General features: G+C 31.4%; 2 protein-coding genes across 4 annotated transcripts in view; one reads left to right on the top strand and one right to left on the bottom strand.

Annotated features, from left to right (window-relative positions):
- LOC105783071 (uncharacterized) overlaps positions 1-10,483 on the top strand; it is a 33,025-nt gene extending 22,542 nt beyond the window's left edge. For all 3 annotated transcript variants that reach the window (XM_052626038.1, XM_012608256.2, XM_052626037.1), the window contains 10 exons: positions 756-833; positions 1,496-1,570; positions 1,728-1,847; positions 3,847-4,011; positions 4,169-4,691; positions 4,957-5,113; positions 6,038-6,147; positions 7,038-7,150; positions 8,167-8,518; positions 9,956-10,483. In XM_052626038.1, the coding sequence (XP_052481998.1) occupies positions 756-833; positions 1,496-1,570; positions 1,728-1,847; positions 3,847-4,011; positions 4,169-4,691; positions 4,957-5,113; positions 6,038-6,147; positions 7,038-7,150; positions 8,167-8,518; positions 9,956-10,275 (2,013 nt within the window). In that variant the 3' untranslated portion in view covers positions 10,276-10,483. The remainder of the gene's footprint in view (positions 1-755; positions 834-1,495; positions 1,571-1,727; positions 1,848-3,846; positions 4,012-4,168; positions 4,692-4,956; positions 5,114-6,037; positions 6,148-7,037; positions 7,151-8,166; positions 8,519-9,955) is intronic.
- Positions 10,484-12,292: 1,809 nt separating this feature from the next.
- LOC105783200 (E3 ubiquitin-protein ligase WAV3) lies at positions 12,293-17,509 on the bottom strand. Its single transcript, XM_012608505.2, has 2 exons — positions 16,784-17,509; positions 12,293-14,547 (listed from the first exon to the last, which is right to left on the bottom strand). Exons 1-2 carry the CDS (start codon positions 17,033-17,035, stop codon positions 12,619-12,621), a joined length of 2,181 nt encoding a protein of 726 aa, XP_012463959.1. The 5' UTR covers positions 17,036-17,509; the 3' UTR covers positions 12,293-12,618.
- Between the last annotated feature and the right edge of the window lie 9,708 nt (positions 17,510-27,217).

Below are 27,217 nucleotides of genomic sequence, written 5' to 3'. Positions count from 1 at the left end.
TTAATCAAAGATGGAAGAGTCTTATCCATTTTCTATTCTGCACATATCGTAGGCACAGGAATGTAGGAATGTGTCCAACATGTATAGTGCTTGGATTAACTTGTATGAAACATATGGTTGGTTTCTTACTTTAGTTTAATGGTTGATGAAACAAATTTCCAATAGTGAAGTTGGATAGTTGCATAATTTCTAGTTAAGCATGTAAGTGAAAGATATATATTTTCTTCATGGAGTCGAGATCTAGTAGTGCCACAGAGAAAGAATATAAGCAGCTAAACTAGAGAAGGAAGTTTGGTGAGGAACAAGATTGGTGGAGGCATACATAGATCTGAAAATCTTAAAAAGGGAATGTGGAGGCATTCATTTAGAATGCTGCAAGTTCTGTTATTTACTATTTTTGTATTTGATAAGGAGCATAGCAGATAAACTGTCTAAATTGTTTTAGTAGACAACTAGCATAGCTCAAGTTCAGTGAAATATTAGTATCTATTGGTAGATTTTTACAATCGGTTAGATGATGAAACTTTAGTGGGTAATTTACACTGAAGCATTCAATCTTGGATACTTTTCCATTTCTGTATTCTAAATTGTAGTTCTGTCAGTATTAGACACATGAATGAGTGATTATTCTTCTGCAGTATTACTCCAATAGTGAATGTGTAGGGTTACTCCAATACTGACAGATCAAGTACAGAAAGCAACAAATAGCAAAATCTTTTGAGTTAAAGGATTAACGTTTTAGTTTGCCATTGCAGCACCCTTGGAGTACAACTATTCGTATGGCTATTGATTTGGAGGCCATGGGTATTGGAGGAAAGTCTGCCATTTTTCAGGTATATCTCTGGGAGAAGTTTTGGTCCCCCCATTGACTTGTTGGAAGAGACTGGTAAATCCACTTAATCAGATTAGGGTAATTCCTTAAAAACAGATTTAAGCAGATTTACCGAATAATATTTTGGGTGTATACCTGCTTGTCTGATTTACCCAATCTTCAATTTTATTGCATCTTTTTCAGTTATGTTGTCAAATATTGTATATGTGTTAGCTTTTAACAAAGATTTGTAGCCTTGGTGGATAAGGCAAATAGTTTTCTCCAATCTAACTTCGGACAACCGTGATAATACTGGAAGGAACTAACCGGGAACTTCTTCCTCTCACACATAGACAGTCGCCAACATTGATTGTTGGATAACCATACCAAAATTCTTATTTTCCCTTCTTTAAAGTTTATGCTTTGTATTGTTTGAAGTGCTTTTGCTGTTGTGACATCAAGCATATGATTGAATCTACCATCGGCTTGTATGAGATGTTGTAAGATCATTGTTGTGTATGATTTGATGTTAATAGTGATGTTCTTGTGATTTACCATGTGAAAATTTCAGTACTTCTTCATATATGTTCTGAACCTCAAAATAATCAAAATCAAGATTACTTGCTATTTCCTTATATTTAACCATATTTCCTGTCATCTTATGTCTTGTTCTTTACTTGATAGGCTGGTCCTCATCCATTGGCTGTTGAGACTTTTGCTTCAGTTGCAAAATACCCATCTGGTAATATCATATTTCAGGTGTGTTTTTTCCTGCTTCTCCTTTTGGGTGTGTGTACGCACATATTCAAATGCATGTGCATGTTTTTGTATTTTTTTTATTTCATGTCATGCTTTAGTAGTTAAATTTGCTAAAGTCAGAAGGAAACCTTAAAATCTAAATGATACAATGCTGTAGGACATTTTTTCTTCTGGAGTTATAAACTCTGCAACAGATTTCCAAGTGTACAGAGAGGTTGCTGGTCTTTCAGGGCTTGACTTTGTGTACGCAGACCATGGTGCAGTATATCACACCAAGGTTTCTTCTGTTTCTTTGCCTCTTTTCACTATTTAATTGGGAACTTACATTTTGGTATTGAATTATTGATGAACTGCAATCTTTTATTACTCTGATCAAAGGAGTGGAGTTACTAGGTCTTCTTTTTCCTAGATAAGACAAGCTCCTTAATTTAGATGCTAATCTTGAGCCGTATATGTCCAAAATTTGATAGCCTTGCTGATAGGCAAGGATAGAATCCCGATATTAACTGTTCTTGTCACAGACAAGTGGGAGGCTTGCAAGAGAAGCATTGAGTCGCTGTAAACTTAGGGAGCAGGATGTAAATTGATGTAACCGCAGGATGGATTGAATACATTTCTAATGCATAAGAGTTAGTAAATATAATATTCTCTGAATATGGAGTTTTGAAATATGTAGAGTACATTATGGTGGTTCAGACTATCAAATAATGGACAATGAATGGCGTGGTTTAGGGAGAAAAGCGACAACAAATTGATAGAATAAGGCTAAAAAACGAGTAAGATAGAAGTTGCAACTCTTGGAGACTATAGGTTAGATAACCCTCAAGTTTATTATGAAGTCTATGCATAATAATAATGTAAATCTATTTTAGTGCTTATTAATGCTAAGGTTACAAATAACACTTTATTCCCTTCTTTGGACTAAAGCTCTAAGGATAAACGAGAGAGTTATTAATTTGTGGAGAAAGAAGTCTGTCATCTATTGGAAGCACCTGTTGTATAAGGGAGATTTAAAACATTTAGATGGGCTGATATCAATCGAAAGCCATTATGATCAGCCATTCGGAAGAAGCATTATGCTTGGTTGAACTAATAGAAAGAAGGTATCCTTGTGGTTCTCACAAGACAAAGGAGTAACCAATGGAAGTGAGAGGTACCATATGGAAAAACTGGCATCTTCGAAGATCAAGGCTCTCCTTGATGGATCCCTCTCTAACTAAATTCACTAACTTATTATCCTTTAAATATTTTGTCTTGCTAATTCTAAGAATTATTGTCATTTTCGTTGGATATGGCACCTTTTTAGATGATTTTTGTGATTACAGATATATAAACAAGCTTGAAAATTAATCAAGAGAAATAGGGCCTTTATTAATCATACGCCTAGCTAATTGTTTAAAAAAATATTTCTGGAATATAAAAAAAAGAATCATTTTATTTTACTCCATAAGATTCATAGTTTTAGTAAGGATAAATATCAAATTTATACATGAACTTTCATCCAATGTGCAATTTGATACATAAACTTTGATTTGGTGCAATCATACACATGAAATTTGAATTGTGGTTCATATGTATTCATGAAACTTTGATTTTGATCAATTGTACACATTGAAAGAAATGAATACATACATTTATTTTCATATTAAATTACTATAATTGTTTGTGTATGTAATATATCAACATAAAGTGGTGCTAATTCGATAATGTTGTTAGTGATATGTGAAATTTGAATTAAATCAAAATTTCATGTATAAAATCACACAAAATCGAAGTTCATGTACGAGATTACATATTGGATCAAAGTTCATGTATAGTTTTGATATTTATCCCTTTTAGTAATTTATGAAGATTGGAAACTGGTTTTCTTTTTAGGTCTAATGGTTGACATGATGCAATGCACATAAAATTGGCTAGTAACCCACTAACTAGAATAGTTGTTTGATATTTAGTATTACAAACTGCACTTTCATTAGGAAATCTAATTAACATCCTTATATTTATCAGTTAGCTGAGTGCATGTTATTATTATTTTTCGCTTTTAATGCTCCCTTTGAATCTTGATATTACCTCTGTGCATTCTTGGTCTTGGAAGCTATTCATAGTCTATGAGACAGTAAATGAAATCCTAGTATAACTAAATAATTAATTAAAATGAAGAAAATTGAATCATTTTCCATGCTAATTAAGAAACAACAAAAAAAGAAATGGAGAGAACATTGACAACTCTAATTCTTTCTTATTTCAGAATAGTTAAATTTGAATATTTTCTGCAGAATGACAAATTGAAGCTATTAAAGTCAGGATCTCTTCAACATCTTGGAGAAAACATGCTTGCTTTCCTGCTTCAGATTGCAACATCCTCTCATCTTTCAAAAGCCAATGCTACGGTTGATGACATACAATCTAGCCATGATACTGCTGTGTATTATGACATTTTGGTACCTTCATAATCTCTTGCACATAGTTTTTTATTTTGAAATCTGCTTTCTTTCTTTTTACATTTTTATTTCCTTTTTAGCCATGTTAAATTCACGGGGCTTTCTGCTACCATGAAAAATTTGCGGGATGCTATTGCTAAAACTTTGTTGATTTCAGGGGCAATATATGGTTATATACCGGCAACGGTTTGCAAACATGCTACATAGTTCAGTGATACTTCAGTCGCTTCTTATATGGACTACATCTTTGCTTATGGGTGGTTCTACAGCTGCAGTTTCATTGGCCTTTTCATGTTTGAGCAATATCCTCATGTGGATATTTTCAATAAGTTTTTCTGTTCTTGCTGCATTCATTCTACCCCTGATATCTTCATCACCTTTGCCATATCTTTCAATCCCGTGGTTGGTCTTGGGGTTATTTGCTGCGCCTGCTTTTCTTGGTGCTTTAACTGGTCAGCATTTGGGCTATCTTGTTTTGAAAAGATATTTATCAAATGTTTATGCCAAGAGAAAACAGCTGTCGCCTGCTATCCAAGCTGATCTGATCAAGTTAGAGACTGAAAGATGGCTCTTTAAAGCTGGTTCTCTGCAATGGCTTGTTCTTTTGGTTGTAGGAACTTACTATAAAATTGGATCATCTTACCTTGCTCTTGTTTGGCTTGTTCCACCAGCATTTGCATGTAAGCTATTTACTAGTTTTCTTCTGTACATCACTTTTCGTGACTTGGATGAATAGGATGTCTGTTTATATTAAGAAGAATAATGTACATTGTTCTGATTTCTGAGTTGTGCCCCGGTGGATTGGATGCATGCCTGGCATACTTAATATTGATAACACATGTGAAATTACTTTTATCTTCTTGTTTTCTTATTCCTGGCCAATATTTGGAATTTGTATCCTGATGGTATTTGCTTTAGACTAATTTTCTTTACCATATTCCTCAGATGGTTTGTTGGAAGCAACTTTAACCCCAGGTCGTTTACCGAAGCCTCTCAAACTTGCAACTCTGTGGATGGGCTTGGCCATTCCGATTTTAGCTTCAGCTGGCCAATTTATTAAATTAACTACTGTAATCATTGGACTTAGTGTGCGATTTATCAGGTAAAATTTATGAGATCATCTTAGTTTGAATGTTTGCTCCTTGGTTGAGATACTATCCTAACCCTTCCTTATGTCATTAATTGTCTGCTTGAGTAGGTTTCTGTAGATGATGAGAGTAGTTATATGCTTTTTTGCTTATCAGCATCAAACAAATCATCTTAAACTTTGGGGTTGCTGTGTTTGTATTCAGAATATATGCATCTGATCTCAAGTGATATTCAGTTTTACAAATCATCCTAACCCAAGTTCGATGCATATAGATAATGTGATATTAGTTGGAGGGCATGAATATCAAAAAAATCAGTTTGCCATTTTGTTTCATTATAGTGATTATCATATTTGAATAGAGCTTTATGAGGATTTTGCTAAAGTTGAGGGAGGGGTCATCTGTTTTAACATCATCATTTGGCTATAATTTCTCTATACATAATTATGCTTGGCTACTCGATCATGTTTGCGAAGTTTTTGCAGTAGAACTATAAAATTCCCTTAGCCTAACTGGTATTTTTTGGTCACACAAGATTCTGGATGCACTCTTTGATTTTATCCAAGTTTTTCATAGTTATGAAAATTTTTGGGGATTTGTGGTCTGTAATAATTTACCTTACTGTTATGTGGCCTTATGATCAGAATTCAGAAAGATCCAAAATCCGGAATACCTGATATTTAGAGTTGTATAGTGAACATGTTCTGATATTCTGATTTCTAGGTTGTGGCTATCTTTCTTGTGCTTAGACAGTATGCCAGTTGACATCCTTTGTGGTATATGCTGGATTGGCATAGCATGGTCTGTTTAAGCAGAAAAATTTTCGATGTTTCTGCCCTCAACAAAGCTTCTTAATTTAGTTTTGGAATGTAGTTTTTATACTTGCTTTAGACATTTTATAACACTACTGACCTCGCTTGTTTTATATGCTTATTTAGACATCCAGGTGGTACTCCTGAGTGGTTGCCAAGTGTGGGACTTTCCCTTTTTATTGCAGCTGTTATATGCCTAACCCTGGTGTATCTCCTTTCATATATTCATCTTTCAGGTATATGTGTATAATAAATGCAGGTGTTTAATTATTACAAAATGCTTTCTACGGTTTCCCCTGGCATTGACATTTTTGTTAGTAACGATGAGGGTATCAATCTTAGGTTTTTATTGTTCAATGAATATCGAAACTGTAAATTTGCAAATATATTTTCCATTAAGGATAGTCATTACCCAAATTTAAAGGTCAAAGTATTTTTATTTCAGGCAGAAAGAGGGTGACTTTCAAGTTTTGAGCCAATTTGAATTTGATCCATGACATGTTATTTAGAGTCTGTTGTATGAAATAGCATGAGCAAGACTTCATTACCTTTCCACTTCTGGAACATGCTCAGTGGCTGTTGAGTAATAAGATGATAATAAATCGTGTGTTTAAACTGCCCTTACGGTCAGATCCCTTCACGTGTAGATGATTGATACATAATTAAGTTTTTTGACCGTCAGCTGATGGCATGATGATCTTGAAGAGCAAAGAACTTATGGCTGAGCAAGATAATCTAATCATCCTACTGCTGATTATTATTATTATTATTATTATTATTATTATTATTATTATTATTAGGTTCCTAGATCAAATGCGGGTGTTATGACGAATGCAATAACAAGTAATGAGTTTGGCTTCAAAAGTTAATGAATTTTTTAAGTGAGCTATTAACATGCCATCACCGATGTAGTAATGATTTTAAGGGCTTCTCGAGTATTTATTTATGTCCTTGAAAATATTTTGTGAGATTGACAGTCACTTATACTTCCACAGTCAATTACTTTTCCTCCTTATTGTCATATTGTTATTAACCATCTCTTTGAAAATATTCTCCTATGTTGTCACTCCATTACGTATTTGAAGTGCTTGTTTATTCTCTTCATGTTATCTTACCGCTTTGCTAGGTGCAAAAACATCAATTGTCCTTTCAACTTGTATTCTGTTTGCTCTCTCACTTGCTGTGGTATTTTCTGGTATAATTCCGCCATTCACTGAGGAAACTGCCAGAGCTGTGAATGTAAGTTTCATACCTATAGTATAACTATTGCATTCTTGAACTACTATATCAAGGTATTACCTTACGGTATATTACTGATAGTTGACATCCCTTGACATTATAACTTGAGAAAATGTCCTGTTTGTGCTTCAGTGTCTTGATTCTTGAATTCAAGAATTTCAATGAGTGAAATGTTTAACGTATTTGATTTGTTCTAGATTCTTGTAGCTGCTTGCTTGCTTAGCTTCAAAGAGCTAGAGTGGGAATTTTAATTTAATAGAGAAGCACCAATCCTCTTAAGTTTAAGCTAATAAGAAAGTCTAAAAGACAGTTTTTAATTCTAACAGCTATGTTTATCTTGTACTTTATTTTCCATAAAGAAAAGGGTCAGGAATGGAACTAATTAACAAGATTTATATGAGGTTTTTTCCTTTTGATATTTATACTTGCGATGATTTACAATGATCACATAAAGTCTAAAATCACTTCCAGCAGAGCTTGAAGTAGTATCCTTGCTTTTTAATTAGGAGGGAACTTGAAGTAGTATCCTTGCTTTTTAATTCCTGTATCATTTTCACATAAGCTAAGAAAAAAGTGGAAAGAGGCTTGTGAGGCATGAAAGATTAGGTTCAAACCTTAGCAACCTCACCCCCACACTCAAAAAAAAAGGTCAGAAAAGTTATATTTTTCTCTGTAATTTATTTATTTTTTAATTAATATGGTTTCATCCTGATATTCTGCTACCATTTAAAGAACCACTTGGGGAATACTGTGCTTTAGTACTTGATATTAACAAGTTCCATTTCTTCTTCTATTGGTAAATTTCAGGTTACATTAACAGATTGGGGATGCTCCAACTTATTTTTAGACTCATGTTAGATTGAACTGTCTTTATTTTTTATTAATAGATTTAGTTGTCAGTTATTGAATATATTGAATATTAATGGGATTGTTGAATAGTGTTAGCATGGTTCTAGCATGTGATTAAATATGTTTTTATATCATCTTGAGGTAACAAAAGTTTTTTATGGTTCCAGGTGGTGCATGTTGTAGATACAACAGGAGGATTTGGTGAAAAGCCCAACTCATACATATCTCTATTTTCCTTTACTCCGGGAAAGTTCACTAAGGAAGTTGAGGAAATCAAAGAGGGGTTTGTATGTGGCAGACACAAGGCTATTGATTATGTTACTTTTTCAGTTAAATATGGCTGTTTGACCTATGATGGAACCGAAGAGGGATGGGATGAGTCCAATATTCCCACACTAGATGTTGTTAAAGATATAAACGGAGATAAGAGAATCACACAAGTGAAAATCGATACAAAGAGGTCCATACGCTGGTTTCTTGCAATCAATACTGAGGAAATAGAAGATTTCACGTTTAATGGTATGATGAAGATTGTTTATGTCTGTCATTCCTCTTATATTCCCATTGGCATACTTGCATTTGTTCATTTTGGGTTTCACATTTGGATTGTTGGTGTTGAGATCATTTAAGTCAAATTATTGAGTTTTAGTGTCAAATTAATTTAATTTCAGATCATGTCATCTTATTCTGATTTGGCTCATTTTGGATTGGGGTTAATTTGGATTCGGGTTGTTAAAGGTTTTAGTTGGATGGGTTTTGTTTGTTTACTTTTCTTGTTCAAATCAAGTTGGTTCGTGTATTGTCAGTTGGGTTTTCGGGTTTGAGCTAGTTTTGGCAAGTCTACAAGAGGGTAAATTACAACAATTGCCACGCTATGAAGGATAGGACGGACATGCAGTTTCTAACTGTAAAGTTCCTGAAATTCTACTTTTATAAACTGAGAAAATTGTGTGAGAACAAGTTAGTGTCTGGGATTAATGTCCCACATGGACCGTCTCATCGTGGAAAATTAGGAAATATCCAAAACTTTATATGCCACAACATTTAGAATGTTTTGCCCTTTGGTTTTGGATTCTCTTCTTTTGATTCCTATTGCACTAATAAGCTAAAACACCAGTTTTCTCATTGCTTGCCCTTGCTATGAAGTAATGATGGCATTGATTATGGTTTCATGTTGGTAGTTTTTATTCAAGAATCCATTTGAATTATTCATTCATTCTTTCTTTCTTTCTTTTATTATCAATACAATATCAGGGTGGAGGATGACAGGGTTTGAACTCATGTCCAACTCATGTCATTTAGGTGCCAGATGGGAGTATTGGTCCATTTGAATCATTCTTAATATTGTTGCTTGCATTCAAATTTGAAACATGCTTTTTATAGGCTTCTCTCGAGTAGTGTGTTTTCTGGGAATGCTGTTCTTACATGTAGGTATATCTGAACAGACTTTGTTATAGTGGACCATAATGGGGTAGTGGAGGATCAACTTGGAAGGTCGATTCAGTGGAAATATTCATTATTTTTTAGCCTGAAGTTTGACTCGGTTCATCTAGTCATTTTAAGAGTTAGCATGCTGCAAGTTTGGGATTCGAATCCCAACATTTCTCCATTCTCGATGTTGTACCAAAAAGATATTCAATCTTTTTTGTTGTGGAAGCAAATGAATGAATATAAGATAATTTCAGTTTTTGAAATGGTGATAGTTGAGGCAAGTGTTTGGTGAAGTATTTGTTAATGGAATGACTCTAGAACTGATTGGATTATCTAACAATAGAAAGATTTTTCTATATTTGGATGATATTACCTTCATATCTATGTTCAAATGTATTTTGAACATGTGTTGAACAGAAATATTTTAGGTAACTTAGAATTACACTATTAGGTTGATATTATTGGTTGCTCTACTTGGTCTTTTGTTCATCAGTCTAATAATCTTAGTTTCAACCTCACATGCAGTGGGTTTGGAGGAGTTAGTTGCAGCAGATGGTAAGCGTAGCATAGACGGATGGCATACTATTCAAGCTTCAGGGGGGAAGAATGCACCAACAAAGTTTGAACTCACACTCTTCTGGCTGCAAAATTCAACACGCCGTTCAGACAAGATGGTGCAATCGGAGCAGCGACCACTCTTGAGGATCAGAACTGATCTTCCTGGAGTGGTGACACCGAAGGTTGAAACAGTCCTTGAGAAGCTTCCACCATGGTATTCATTATTTGGGAAGTCCACATCTCCTCACACTTTATCATTTTTGAGTAGTCTTCCTATTGATTTCTAGATAAGATTTCGAACTCTTTGTTAGCATTTTTGGTACTGGAAAAAGGTTGTACATTAGTCCCACTACCACCGATCTACACAAACAAAACACCCTAACATTTATTTTCTATATTCTATTGTATACTTATAGTACAAGTTAAATCTTCTATTTGGAGAGAAGAAACAAAGATGATATCAAATATACTAAAACTTCTCCATGGGTCTACTCATATTGGATTGCAGTTTGGTTTCAAAGAATTTTTGTACCCAAGTTTGAATGTGCCCTTGCTCGATCTGATGCCTCATTTTTAATGTTTATAATGTTATAAAATATTTAAAGAAAAATTTGGGGTGTAACAAAATTTTAAAATTTTATCTAAATTTTTTTATAATGTTTATAATGGTTTTACACACTTTCGTAACTTTTTTTATGATTTATATTTTAATAATCTATCTATTAAATTTATCAATATATATGTAATTATACTTGTTATGTGTATAAATTTTGAACCGATATGATACTTTCATCATATCTATCTAAAAACTGTATATTAATATGTGGATGAGTATTTGGTATATAGGAAGTGTGCTTTTTTTATTCCATACAAAGCTTTACAAATTGTCATGTATAATTTTTTTAAATATATCCTATAAAAACTTTATGTATCAAATATTTTCTTAATATATATAATAATTTTAACTTTTTTACATAAAACAAAAGTCAAAATAAAATTTTCTTTTACTCCAAAAATATCATGATTTACATAAATGAAGTATAAAATATAATAATTGGATTGTTAAAATTTCAATTGTAGGAAAAAACTATGGAATTGTGTGAAATTATATTAGTTTTATACCACTGGAAGTGAATCTCTTCTTATATTGTTATCTTAATATTTACATATCAATACAATTAAGTGTTTGAGTTAGTGTCACTTATCAACCAAATTTCAATTTAGTTGTGGAATTACTAAAAGTATAATTTTTTATAAAGTAACCAATTTTATTAGTCTATTTAAATTTTATATAAAATTTAGAAAATCTTATTTGTTTTTATATTATATAAGCTTTTTGATCTAGCAAGTAAATATGTCATAATCTAATTTATATAATCAGATTTAAATACTAATATATTTATCACTTAATTTGAGTTAAATCAGTTTTTAAGTAAAAAGGTATAAGTCTAAAATAATCATCCACTCATGCCTTAACTCTGGTAGGACCTATGATTCGGTATCTATAAGCAAAACTAAACCATACTCGATTTACAGACTTAATCGCTTACTGCTTCAAAACGCTTTAGGTTATTGTGCATCAAAGTATTTAAGTCATGTTGAATAGCTAGTGAAAACATTAATATTTTGGTGGAAAAATCTAAGATTTTTTGGGTTCTTTTTCTTTTTCTTTTTTTGCTACATCCTGAAAGATTCTTGGTGCAGTCAAGTTTGCTGAGAATCTGTCACTCATGTTGAACTTTTTAGATTGACGTATGCATTCCATTTGAGAATTTATATAATAATCAAGGCCTGCTGCATGTAATTCCATTTGTATACCCAAAGATGTTATAAGGACCATGAATTTATGCCATGTTTCAAAAATAAAAATAATAACTCTTGCCATTAATTTTGCCCTTGCCATTAATTTTGCCATTGCCATTGAACCCTCTTTATATTCCTCTTGAAACTGTAGTTTTCCATATCACAGATGCTTATAGAATGGATTTAGCAGTATAGGTTGATTTCAACTCAATTATTTCTGCACTTAAACTTTCTTTCCGTGCGTTTCCAAATTTCAACCACAAACATGAGACAAAGATATACTGCTAAGGTCTTCATTTAACAAAGAAAATATGAGATGTTAGTCTACCGAGCAACCAATGGGTAGCCGGTGATTACATCAACGGTGCAAATCTTATGCATTAAACTGCAGTTCCATGGGCTGATTCTTGCACTAAATCATAAATATACGTACAACAAAAGTGTCCAAGTCAGAGGAAGAGCTCATTTAGTCGACATTAGCAAAAGAGATGGCAATAGAGCTTTGCTAAAATAAACTGATGCAGGTAATTATATATTAGGTGAAAGCTCACCACAATCGTTTCAACAAAAAACAAACACATAACCCCAGATTTTCCCAGAGAGAAAAAGCCATTTCTCTTTATATACACCCCCCCAACAACACAAACAAAAATACAAAATGGTGTAAACCCTACCTATTCTCCTTTTTTACTCCCAAAATGTGTTCTTTCGCCTTCTTCCCATATATTTTTTATTCATTTACACATGTAATACTCTTAATCCTTCCACAAAATCACCTCCCCAAACAAAATTTCGCAAAATACAGGGAAAACAGCTACGGGAAACTATTACCTTGGCTTTGGTTGTGATCCAAGTGACCATACTGGTTGTACAAGCCTTTGAGTTGATGGACTACCTAGTAACATTGCTTGAGATCGAGTAAGCATCTCAACCATTGATGGAGTTTGATAAGCTTGAACCAGACTTGAACCGTCAGTGGAGTCACCTCTTGCGGTAGCTCTTTGCCACGAGTGTGAGCTCAGTCCTGAGAGGATATATGCTCTCCCAGATGCCTCATACACATGTCTGCTTGCCATCCTCTCTTGCATCTCCTTGAGTTCAGCATCCAACACAATACAAAGTCGGTCATGAGATTTGGCTGAAACAGTCTCGGACAGCACCCTTCTACAATTTTCAAGGATTGAAACAGCACCTGGTAGATCTCCTAGTTCAGCTGTCATTCTCGCCTCTGCCATTGCCTCAGCTGCTTGGAACCTGTTGCGTTGCCTGTCTACTTCAATTGACACTACTTCCTGCCCAGCGACTTCAGGCCTTCGAATCCTAACATCGTCACTCTCCAAAGTGGTCATTTCTTTAGTTAAGGGATCCCTATAAACACATTTCACCTTTAGCAACGAGGTTTCGCATTCAGAAGACTCGGCTGGTACTTTAACCGACACCAAAAAATCCCTCTCTTCATCAGCATAGAGATCTCCAACCTCGATAACTCCAGTTTTTCCATCAGCTGCTACTCGGCTTGGATAACTGCCTGCTTTAAGCAGACCAAGGCAAAGACTTGGATTCATGCACTCCACACCCACTTGCAGCTCTTGAACTACAACACTTAAAAGACCACCAATGCATTGCGCAAATGCATCCTGGAGTACGGCTTCAGTTTCGATAAAAGAAAATGTCCCTCCCGAGATCTCTGAAATTGAATGCATTGATGAAGCATCATGATCTGCACCAAAACCAAAAGCATGTACTGGAATCTGGAATCCTGTGTTGCCACTCCCATGCATAGACAGAGGGACAAGCAACTGGTAATTTGGTTGAGACTTGTTTGCACCGGCACCAGTGACAGTATAAGTATCTTGCCCATCCGAGAAAAGTATTATGCTGGCAACTGGATTCTTTTCCCTCCTGTCTTCCATTACCTTGGCACCTTTCTTCAGGCCTTCAGCTATGTTGGTACCACCATTTGCAACCAGAGAGTTAACAGCATGGAGTGCCTGCTGCCGCCCCACGTCAGACATTCGACGAAGGGGGAAGAGGCGACGAGCTGTTGAAGAGAAGGCAATGACTGAAAGCCTATCATTGGAGCCAAGGTTTTGTATTACAAACCCCATTGCCCGCTTTAACAATGCAAGCTTGGTGCCAGCCATGCTACCACTGATATCAAGCACAGTGACTAGGTCAACAGGAGCACGAGGGTTTTGATACGGTTGTGGCAAGCTAGCATGATTTCGGCTGGAACTTTGATTTGCAACCGTAGCAGCAGCTTTAAGATGAACAAGAATCGTGAAATTATCGTATGAACTGGACCTTGGTGCCTCCAAAACCTCAGGGTATGTTTTGATCTCTATTGTTCTAAGGGATGAGTTATCTGACGCATTCGTACTCTCAGCAACCACAGGTAGGTAATCCAATGATTCATCATCATTGAAAATGCCTGGTTCAGGAGCCTGAAATAATGGTACAACATGTCGCCGACTTAAATCTCTACGAGGTGGAGGTAATCGACGGACTACGGTCATCAAAGCATCATTTTGTGGCCAACCAACAGGATTGACAGCTACCCTGCCAAGGGGAGGATCCAAACTAGGACTCTGCATGGGGATTTCTTTCCATTTTGCTCTACAAACCGGACAAATTTGATTACCATGCTTCACATTTGAAGCAATGCAATGGAAGTGGAAAGAATGAGAGCACTCGGCCGTGAAAATTGCATGGCCACCTCCTTGTTTCATCTTCGTCAAACATATTGAACATGTTTGCTGAAACACATATGACAAACAAAATTAGCATCAACTGCAATAGATTTCATTTTCATTAAAAAAAGGAAATCTTTGGAGAACATTCAGCCAAAGAAAAAGAAGCAAGGCACATATAATATCAAACATAACCGGTTTCTTCTGTGGCTACGTATTATTTTCTTAATCATCCAGGAGAAGCATAAGCACTAATGATCAAAGACGGTTGTTCAAATTTAAATACAATTTTCCATAACAAAATTAACGAAGGATAGAAACACCAGGACAGCAACATCTATGACTGTGCCACTATACAAACACTAGGAATTAGGTATGATCCAAAAAGTAGCAGTTTTTATTGTTTTATGCTGCACCTTTTTTTTCATTTTCTGTAAGAAAGATAAATCATCAAAAAGAATTTCTCGAGCCTAAAAAATACATCACTTGGACTCGGTTGTTAGTGTCGGACACGAGTAGGTGCCTGGGCACAACTATGTTCAATTCCTTTTCCAAGATTTTCATGTATTTGAAGAGTCCTTAGAGGGTGATTAGCCCATTTCCCGTATCCGGATATGTGCTGGATGCAAGTGTTTGACACAAGTACTTCAAGAAAATGAAGACTTGGAGCAACATGGGATAAAAGGAAACAGTGAAGATTGCTGAGAATAATCTGGTTTAGGTGTGAATGAATTTTACTTTGGGCCAGAGCTAAAAGTAGCACAAAACAAAAAGGGACAAAAATAGATTAGGCTGTAGCTAATCAGCCTAGCAAAGTTAAAAAAGAAGTCAATGTTAGGTATCCAACAAATAAAGGGAATATTAGGGAAATAAAGCTAAGAATCAAAGAACTTTTGAGAAATTATTAAGAAACTATTCACTAATATAAATGAACCAGATCTTTATAACAACTGCTTTAAAATTCGAAAGGCGCATTAACGACAAAAAAAGGATATCAAGTTATGCTTTTAGGTATTTCTTTTCTTTTTTCTTGTTTTTATTTTACAATTATTTGATGGAAATTATATGGTAGAAAGGTAGCAATTTTAACAGTCGAAATACGAGGCCATCAAGCAAAGCTACTTTTTTTTCTTTCTCACAAGGGAAAGGTAGATCTTTTTGGCCATCTTTTAATAGTAGCGCAATTAAAAGTGGTCCTGAAAGGGATTTGTGCATTAACCAAGCAGAAATCCAAAGCTCAACTAGTTAGATCAATAAACCAACTCAATCATCGAAAAATGTTAAAATAAGACTGGAATGATCAGACCACACTACTATCCTTAATTTATTCAATTAGACATTTTCCTAACACAAACATGGAAAAAGATGCTCTAGCTGGATAAACAAGAAAATATGTTTTCGATTGCGCCAACCACAAGAAAAGATTTAGCTAAGTCACAGTCATGATCATCGGAACATTGAGAAATTTCAGAGGCTTTCACCCTATCACTTTCGAAGGGAAAATACATGAGCTATAAACATAATTGGAGCTGCAAGAGAAACAGATAGATTTTTCTTCTGGCAACTGATAAAGAGAAATTTTAAACCGATACGGCAATCATTTACGTTGCAAAGCATAAACCAAGTAGAGATCTTTATTATTCAACTGGAAATATCAGCATCATCAGCCTGAATAAGTAAACCACAAGCTCAGCAAATAGCACTAACAACAATGACAAACACATACCATTCATGGTAACATAGCTAGCTGCCTTTAGCTTTCTATTTTTTCAAATAAATACAAAAGCAATTAGCAAAATTACATAACCTTTTCTTTCCAGCCGTTTTTTTTTTCTGAGGAACCAAACAGATACTACAACTGTAACCCCTCAACCTTATTTATCATTAGAATTTAGAAGCTAAACAATAGAAAGCCTAATAACCCCAAAACTTCATTTTCCTCCTTTTTCCAAGCAATAAATAAGACAAGCCTAAAATATCCAAAATACCTCAAACACAAAACTAACAAAACCAAGATCAATATTTTTTTATCTCCTTCATCCCTCCATCCCCACAATTTACAACAAGCAAACAAACACACACAAAAAAAGGAAAATTGCAAAAAAGAAAAAAAAATCAAAACAGAACTTGGTATAAAGAAATTCCTTTAACTATCTGTTTTTCTTCTCCATTCACCAACCAAAACAGGAAACTGGAAACCATCGAAAGGAAAAAAAATTTACTAAAGTTTTAACTCCTCCAACAAATCTCATTTATCAAAAGCATAGCTCAAAAAACATTATAAGAAAGGAGAGAACCAAACCTTGGATGATTTGCTTGCACTTCTAGACAAACTTTTAGACAACCTTAAACCATTTGCAGAAGGCAAAGGAGTCATTGGCCCAGAAGCTGCCATGTTTACCGAGCTTAAAGGAGATAACAAAGCAGCATCAGATAACCTCTCAGTAGAAGGAAGTGAAGAATAACCATTATCGTCATCATCTAAAGTTCTAGGCAAATAAGCACAAAGATTCAAGCCCAAAGCCAACTTTGCTTTTCTCCATTTACTACCCATTTTGGCTCAAAATAAAGTCTTCAGAACTTAAAAACAAAAACCCAAAGTTAAAAACTGGATCTTGAAGTTGATTCTTATGTCAAGTTGCTATCTTTTACAGAATTGTTCTTCAGAATGGGAAAGACAGAGAGAGAAAAAAAAGGGAGGGTCTTTAAAAAAAAGTGAAAATGGAACACAAAAACCAAGAGAAAACAAATATATAAAGAGAAGAGAGAGATAGAGGTTTAAACTTTAAATGTAAAGATGACTGATAAAGCTGCAGTTTTTGTTTTGGTAATGGGTAAAATGTCAAAGCTAGGGACAAAGTCAGGGTTATAGGAAGAGAAGGAATACAAATACAATACTCGGTTTCCTGTTGGTGTTAGTGGCCGCCATTGTAGAGGGAAGGAGAAAGGGTTGAGCTGAGAGGTATGGGATTTTTTTTTTTATTGAGATTTGGGAAATGTTTGACCTTTGTTGTTGATGATGTTGGGACAGGTCCAAAACCACGTTTGCTTTAATAGTAGAAAGCAAACCTTTTTTTTTTTTGCTACTTTTTTTCTTTCTTTTTTTTTATATAATTTATAATGCTCCATTAATTAATTAATACTACCATATCTATTACCTTTTTTAATGTTTTTTGTCCCTATTTTCAAAGTTGTGGGAATGATTTATAAATTAAAAAAAATAAAATATATATCATTAAATTAAGAAATTATTTTATAGACCCATCTCATCATATTATTTATGGTCTATTTTAATTATTTAATGATATTTTAATAATTTTTTCATGTTATTGATACATAATTTTGATAAAACTTTTACCCTAAACTTTAAATCATGAATCTCAAATTAAACCTTAAATCTAAAATCCTAAATCCGAACTTGAAACTTGAACGCTATTTATGTTCACGGTTTCGAGCTTAAGGTTCAATGTTTAACCTATTTATGGTTCATGTTTTGGGTTTTAAGTTTAGGATTTATGATCTAGTGTTTAAGATTTGGGGGTTTAAGATTCATGATACAATATTTAATATTTTAAGGTTTGAGATTCGAGATTTAAAGTTCAAGTAAAATAATTACTAAAATTAGTATCAATAACATGGAAAATTTTGTTGAATGTCATTAAATAATTGGAAATGAAACATGAATGATGCGGTGAGAATGGTCCATTAAATAATTTATCCATTAAATTGAACCTATAAATAGAGAATAATACATTTAACACACTTAAACTCACATCCTTCCATATTAACAACAACACACGTACCAATCGAGTTAAGACTCAATTGGTGAAAATATAATATATATATATATATATATATATCTTTGGATGCTTCAAAATTTGATCATTGTTGTTTTATTTTTATTTTTGAAAATAAATTTAATAAATCATTATCAAAGTTGGAAATTGACATTCTTATTGCGAATGGCAAACTATCAAACTTTTTGTCAGTCAACTTTAGCAAATGGGAGAAACATTCCATCATACTTTCTAGTAATCAATGTCTCATTGCCAAATTATACTGTCCCTTACCAATTCATCTCGTATTTTATATATTTTTAAAATTAATTAATATTAAAATTTTAAATTCATTTTATTATATTAATCATTATATTATATTAGTATCGTGTGTGAAATTTCAAGTTCATAAAATTAATAAACCAATATGGAAGATAATTTTTGTGACTGACCAATTGACTTCAGCCTCTTATTTTGACTATTTAAATATTATTATTCACACCCCATTTAGTTTATTTTAATATTTATTTGTAATTCAAAACGATGGTATTTTTTGTTTATGTTAAAAATATATTTACTTTTATATATCTAATATTTTTTTCATTCAAATTATTTATTTGTTTTGCATTAAAAATATTTATTTATTAAAGCAGAGAAAATGAAACTGTATTTATTTTTACAAAATCAAATAATAACTAAATCTTTTTCAATGCGCTCAAATAAGAGCTTTTCAAATATGGTATAGATTTTAAATTATGTTTCTCTTTTTGTTTTCCTTTTTAAGTCATACGCGACTCGGTTGACATATATCCTGTTTTAAACGAGCCAATATCCACATAATTTTACACTATAAACTAGACGAAGTGTACGAAAAGACTTTATTTGAGGATATTCAAAGATGTCTGGTTCTTATTTAGACATTTTGAATTTTTTTACATTTGTAAAAACAACGACAAAAAATTTGACCCCAATTTTAATATTTGGTACACTTAGACTCCATGAGCAGGGTGAAAAGGTTGACAAGTGTTCCATAGGGGTAGAATAAAATATTAAAAAATATTTTAAATAAAGAGATACATGTCAATTTTTAATCTACTTGAAGCCTTAGTAGTCGAGTGAAACACTTCAGTAAAACTAAAATTACTATCGTGAATATTTTGTAATCCTAAGAGACAAGATTGTATAGTGTTTAAATCTCTTAAGACTCTCATCTTGTAGATAGGCTTTGATCTCAACCGTCGATATAATTTAAACTGTACCGTTAGATTTAGGGAAACTCAACTATAAATAGAGGTCTTCATCCTCATTTGTAATCACTCACGGCACGTTTAGTTCATTAGAATGGAATAGAGATGTAACAGAATAGACTTATAATAGTATTACATTGTTTGGTTGGTAAAATAATATTACTACATAGGAATGGAATAGATTGAAAATGATAAATTTACCCTTGTATTAAACCCAAGATCCTAAATCCATGAGTTATTAATATTTATTCATAATTAATTATTATTTAATAATGTTTAAATAAAATTATTAGTATTTATTTCTAAGTCCTCCACTATTATTTGTTTTACGTAATGATGTGTCATGTTATTATTCAACGATGGTGCATGAGATTTATGCATCGACGTTGCATCAAATATTATTCTTTTTATATTATTAATAATATTTCAATAAAATTTTAAATACATTATATTTATTAATAAAATAAAAGAACTATTATGATAAAATATTTGTAAATTATTCAATATAATTTATTAAATATTTTTATAAGTATAATATAAATTATATAAAACATAATAATTTTTAATATGAAATTTCTTTATTTAATAATTCTAATATATTTTTAAAAATAACATATTAAAATATATAATTATTTCACAATAAAACTATATAATAAATATTCCAAACTCAATATTTAAAAATAAAAATTTCAACATAGAACATATATATATATAAATTATTATTTTATAATATTTTAATGCATACAATCTATTATTTAATATATAATAAAACCTTCTAAAGAGTATGTTGGTAAGAAAAATAATTTTGAGCTATTCCTTGTCTCCTACTAATAGCTATTACATGGGGAGGCGCTGAATTCCAATTCAGTGTTTTTGAAACTGATTAAATTGATTGTATTAAAATAATAATTTAAAATAAATAAATATTGTTTATATCAATAAATATTTAATAGAAATATATGTTTTATTGAATGGTGCAAATTTTAATATAAACTTAATGGATGTATAATTATTGTTTTATTTATAAAATAAATTATTTTATAAAAATAAATAAATTAAGATTATATATTTGATTAAATAAATTATGTGTTGTTAATTCAACGGATTAATTTGAGTAAATTTTTATGATATTAGTCCACGTGGCGGTAGATGATGGCAGTATGTGAGGAATGATTGTTTTGGAGAAAGAGGGCAATGGAGAAGGCATACAGTCAAAAGGAGAAAAAAAATTCGTAAGGTGGGCAATGTAATAATGGTAAATGGTGTAGCATTTTCCGCATGACATGATTACATGTGTGTTCACACACACGTGCACATCATCACACCGAACCTTTCTTCTTTGATCTCCCTCATCCTATGTCAACCCTATTTGATATTTTTCCTTAATATTTAAGCATTATTTGATGTTAGATCGAGTGAGACAGTTTATTTTTTTATTTAAGTGTTGAGGTGGGATATCGCTTTCTAATCATTAAATTATGTGAAATTAAATATTTTAATCACTCTAAGCTGATATAAATTTTTTATTGGTCTAGTAATAAAATTAGTTCTCTAATATTTATATATTTTATCAATTTTATCTTAAATATAAAAAAATCAACAAATTTAGCTCTCAATGTTTATAAAATTTTCATTTTAGTTCTAATACTAAAAGATTCAACTAATTTGGCCCTCAACATTTACAACATCTGTTAATTTAGTCCTAACTTTAAAATTATATAAAAAATTAATTTTAGCCCTTTATAACTCATCAGCTAATTGATAAGTGATAAAAGTAACATGTTTTAATCATGTTCTTAATGCGTTTTTTGGATGATTATTTATGCATATTGGTGAATCTTATGCTCCTAACCCTTTGAATTCATGTTTCTATACTTAATAGAGCATTTGGGAGCAAAAGGAGTGAAAATAGGACAAATAGAGCAAATTTCAAGAGCCACACGGCCATGTGTCAAATCGCGTCGATTCCGCGACTTGCTTCCCAAACACGCGGAAAAACATATTTTTAAGCTTGCTGAGCATTCTAAAGTCTTTAAATACTAAATAGAAGAAGAGAAGAGGTAGTAGACCTGTCCATGGGCCGGGCGGCCCGGCCCGGCCCAACGGCCCGCCCGAAATATGGGAGGGTTTGGGTAAAAATATAGGCCCGAAATATGGGCTTGGGCAAAAAACAAGGCCCGTTTAGAAAATGGGCAGACCTCGGCAAGATTTTTTGGCCGGGCCCGCCCGCCCAAAATATATTAAATATATTTTTTATTTTTAAAATATACTAGTTTTAGTTTTATTTTAAGTTACAAAATGTTAGATTTTGTTACAACAATTAATACAATTAACAATTAATAATTTGATAATTTTACTAACAATTAATACAATTAACAATTAATAATTTTACTAACAAAATGTTAGTAACAATTAATAATTAATAATTTGATAATTTTAGTAACAATTAATACAATTAATAATTTTACTAACAAAATGTTAGATTTTACAAAATGTTGATTGGTACAAAAAATATATAATTTGATACAATTTTAATAATAATTAATTTTGATAACAATTAATTTTAATAACAATTAGTTTTAATTTTAATAAAAATATAATCTTAATTTTAATTAAAAAAACGGGCCGGGCCGGGCTCGGGCTCCATAATTTTTTTCCCGGGCCGGGCCTGGGCAAAATCTTAGGCCCATATTTTCGGCTGGGCCCGGGCCTAGGAAGCGGGCTGAAAATTTTTGTTGGGCCCGGCCCGGCCCATGGACACCTCTAAGAGGTAGTCATCAGAGAATATTAATGAAGAAAACAACTCAAAGAACATCATTATAGCCAACTCTGAAGCAGATTTCCATCAATATTGAAGACCTCATTTTAATTTCTTTTGAAGTTTTTTATGAACTTCTTTATTTCCTGTGGTTATTCTTTCTTTAAGATGTTTTTATTCATAATTATAAACTAATTTCCTAAATACTTAATAAAGACAAACAATTCTATATAAATAAGTTGATTTAAGGCACTAAATTACCTTCTTTTATTATATATAAAAGAAATCTAATATAATGAAAGCTACATGTACTAGCCAGCATTAATTTTTGCTTTAATCTTTATAGGTAAAGAGGATATTTTTTCTCTTTAGAATTCTTATGGCACAAAGTTCCTTAAATAAATTGTCAAATAGACAAATACACATTGATTTGTGTTAGATACCTAACAAAGGCCAATAAATCGTAATAAATAATAACGATGTTGAACTTTCCTAGGTCCAATGCCCACCAAAACTTTATTTTAAATAATGAAATAATATTCTTATTTTAAATAAATAATTAAATAACACTAGATTAGTATGTAAGGTGTAATGATTTATTTAATTTTTAACTTTATGAAAAATATTTTATTTTTATTTAATTATTCATCTTTTTAACCCTTAAACTTGAATTATTTGTCAAATCATCCCAAAATAGATAAAAAAACTAACGTTTGTTAACTTTCTGACATGACATGTACGTGGTTTAAAAATTATTAAAAGATATAAGTTTGTTTAATATTATTTAATATTTTAAAATTAATTAATTGTTGTTGTAAGGTACATGTGGACTCTACATAGATACCACGTCAACAAACGCTAATTTTTTATTTATTTGAGATAATTTGACAAATAATAAAAATTTAAAACTAAAATAATTTTTTTATAAAATTAGAAACTCAAATAAATCATTACCTGTTATTTTAAAACTATTGAAAAATAATTTGAAGTTGTTAATAGCACTGTCGTTATTGTTCCTCACAAAAACCTTGGTCTGTGAACCCTAATCTCCTCAAAAATTGGTATTCAATGGTCAAAACTTTTGGCACGAAAATTTCAACATTGCCTTAATTTCTTTTTATTTGAAATTTGTGCAGCTTATATTTAAAAAAAAAACATTAGCTTTGATAAATTCTTAATATTATGGATTAAGCAAAACACATATTCATTAATTCCGGCGGGAAATCTAGAATTTTTCTTGGAAAATAATATTCATAGGGGTAAATTATAAAAATAGTCAATTTTGTTTGTTTTAGATTACATTTTAATAACTTATGTTTGAAATCTTACGTTTCAGTCACTTACGTTATCGTTTTGTTATGAAATGGTCACTCTACCGTTAAGCTCCGTTACCTTCCTAACGGCAGTCCTACGTAGCAGTCCAAATGGATTTTAAATGCCAACTTGAATGTCCAGTCGGGATGAGTTTTTTTAGTCAAAATGGAAAAGAAAGCTAAAAGAAAAGGAAACAAACAATTTTTATTTTCCAGTTCAAGGTGTAATTAATTGAAAACTTTTAATTAATTAAAAACTTATTTTCATCCCAACTGGATATCCAAGTTGACATTTAAAATTCATTTAGACTACCACGTAGGACTGCGGTTAGGGAAGTAATGGAGCTTAACGACAGAGTGACCACGATAACATAAATGACTAAAACGTAATATTTCAAACATAAGTGACTAAAATGTAACTTAGGATAAACAGAAGTGACTATTTTTGAATTTACCCTTTTCATATAGGTTTGATAAAATCATTGTGGTTGAAAGTGTGAAAATAAGGAAGTGTTCAAAATCTTGTGCTCAATTTAAACATTTAATTTTAAGCATTATTTTTCAAAACCATTAATGTGGATTGGTTGAAAGTGTAAAAGTGAGGAAGTGTTCAAAATCTTGTGCTCAATTTAAACATTTAATTTTAAGCATTATTTTTCAAAACCACTCTCCTTGATATTCTAAACTGGAGAAAAATATTAAATGTAATTTTAAATAATTATTGAAATTTTCAAATTATTAAACTTTGTATGGTAAGCTACATGTCTTCCTAATATTTTCTATACAATTTCTAAATTATTCATAACCTTCTAAACTATTAAATTAAAAATAATATGTGCTTAAACGCTCTTAAACTCACGTCCATCAAATTGTTGTAACAATAATTACTATGCTAATTGAGTTAATTCTCAATAATTGCCTTCCCTAAATTTAAGTATGGAATTTATACCTAAAATTCTATATTAAATACCTTTTTGGTGAATAAATAAATAAATGGATACAGTATGCTTTTGACGTATTAATTAGGGGTGAGCAAAACTCAATTCAATTCGACAAAAATAAAATAAAAACCGAATTTCGAGTTAACCGAATCGAGTTATTCAATTTTTTTAAGTTCTACTTGAATAAGTAATTCGAGTTTCGAGTTCAAGTTGAATTTTACAATTTGAATAACAGATCGGTGTGAATACCCATTTGCTTCCTATCAATTTTGAAAATGAGTAAATTGCTCTCGCTCTCTCAACAAAAAATACAAAAAGAAAATCAAAATAATTTTTAAAATTCAAAATATTTATAATATTTTTTTAAAAATTATAAAGAATGTATATAAAGGAAGTTAGAAATTTAAAAATTGTCTAAAATAATAATTTTGGGACTTAAATAAGTTAATTAACGATTCAAGTTTATCATACTAAATTATCTTAATTTTTTCCTATTTTCTTTGATTTTTTTCAAATATATATGGTTTTAAATTTACACTCTCTAACATGAAATTAATTATATTGTAATAAGATTTTAATTTGACATGTTTAATTTTTTAATTTAACTCGAACAATTTTACTTCGTTTGACTCGACTTGAATTTCATTTTACTCAACTCGATTGGAAAAAATTTAAATCAAGTTAGGATAAAAAAGGACTCATAAACTCGATTAACTCAAAAATTTTGTCAAATAAAATTTCATTTACTTTCTTATTGCTTTATAATTATTATTACTGCCATTTTAATGTATACTTTACATGGAATGTAAAAAGAAAATACACAAATAAAAGAGTAAGATTATAAATGATAAGGGAATTTGAGTGGAGTTTCCTATTCCCACTTACTTTTAAACCTTCAAAAGACAACCTTTTAAAAGGATAAATAAAATAAAATCCCCTTTCTTTTTAAAATGGAAAAAAAAGTTATTCCTCTCCCCCACAAAGGAACATCAACATGCAACCAAGACAATGACTTCTTTTTATGACCACCCATGCCTATTACTAATTTATGAACAAAAAAGAAACCCAAAAAATATGAGATAAAATTTGATGAATTAAGAGGCTAGCTCCTTGCAATGAGTGGAGATCCATTATTAAAAATAGGGTAATCATTTGATTGAATTGAGTGAAAAAAATTTACGTTAATGAGTCTTATTTTATTATTCTGACTCGATTTGAAATATTTTCGAATCGAGCAAAGTAAAATGAAATTTGAGTTGAGTCAAATCGAGTAAAATTGCTCGAGTTAAATTAAACATGTTAAATTAAAATATTGTTACAATATAACCAATTTTATGTTAGAGTACATAAATTTGAAACCATGTATATTTGAAAAACTTTTCAAATTTTTCAAAGCAAAAAAAAGTATGATAAACTTAAATTATTAATTAACTTATTTAGGTCCAAAAAATTATTTTTTTTAAAATTGTTTTAAAATTTTAACTTTCATTATATATTTTTTAGAATATTTGTAATTTTTGTTGAAAGAGATCAGTTTGTTCATTTTCAAAATTGGCAGAGACCAAAGAGGTAGTTACACCAATCTATTATTCGAGTTATTCGAATTGTAAAACTCAACTCGACTGGAATAACTCGATTTGATTAACTCAAAATTTGATTAAATTTAATTTTTTTAATTTTTTAAAATTAATTCGAATTTTGTTTATCCTTATTTAAAAAAAAAATCCTTCATAAAAAGAATCCACCTTTGTGAAGGGGATAGGATTCCCCTTTCCTTTTTACCATCCTCTAAATTTGTTAGACTTTCTAGGGCAAGTCAACTAGAAAGCTGAAATTTCTGTTCTTTTCCTTTTTCTTTAAAAAAAAACCCTAATTACAAAGGGTTTTTCCCACTCTCATGGTGCCCCCCACTAAGGTATAGTCATTAAAAAACTATGGAATATGGACTGTCTTGCACATATAAAAAAAAATTGATACTAACACTAACCATATCTTTCTTGATTATATTAACAATATAATCCATGAGGGTCATGGATTATCCATCATCTTTTTGATATAATAAATTAAACATAATTCAATTTAGACCAATGCAAGCTACATATAAGGGTTTTGACCCTCTTCTCTTATAAATTTTCTGTCCTTCAATAAAAAAATTAGCTTAATTAAAAATTAAACTTTATTCTAGAAACTTTAATTAAGATATGGATTATGTTGGTGTGATTTAAGTTTTTAATTTATAGTTAATTTATTCTTAATATTCTTAATCAGAATCAATAATCATAAATAATGCAAGGAAATTAAAATATTTTATATTAAAAATATATTTATAAAAATATTTTAATAAATGATTATTGATGGAGCGATAATGATTTTTTATATAAATTTATGGGAGTTGTGTTACCACAATCAAGATAGTTTTTTTTTTAGATAAAAATAACAATAAGCGATTACACAATGACAACTAAATTGAAACATCGTAGAAACATTATAATCAGCCAGACCCTGCATTGAAGGTGGTGGCCTTGCAAATAAATGTCATCCTGTGAACCCTGTAGCAGAGTACTTGGCCAAATGGTCTGTAATTTTGTTCTGGGTTCTTGAAACATGGCGAATATGTACCCTTCAACTCCGGTTAAATAGACAATGTATTAGGCATAATTCCATTAAACTACTATCGACAGATCCACCAGTCAAAATCGTT

Source organism: Gossypium raimondii, chromosome 13, assembly GCF_025698545.1.
Source record: "Gossypium raimondii isolate GPD5lz chromosome 13, ASM2569854v1, whole genome shotgun sequence".
Taxonomy (NCBI): Eukaryota; Viridiplantae; Streptophyta; class Magnoliopsida; order Malvales; family Malvaceae; genus Gossypium; species Gossypium raimondii.
Note: the sequence above shows the minus strand (reverse complement) of the source record. Positions and strands in the feature narration are given on the sequence as shown.

Coding starts and splice junctions, on each gene's coding strand:
- LOC105783200 (XM_012608505.2), bottom strand. CDS start 17,035: ATGGGTAGTAAATGGAGAAAAGCAAAGTTGGCTTTGGGCTTGAATCTT. Junction 14,548..16,783: donor GTGCAAGCAAATCATCCAAG/GTTTGGTTCTCT, acceptor TATGTGTTTCAG/CAAACATGTTCAATATGTTT.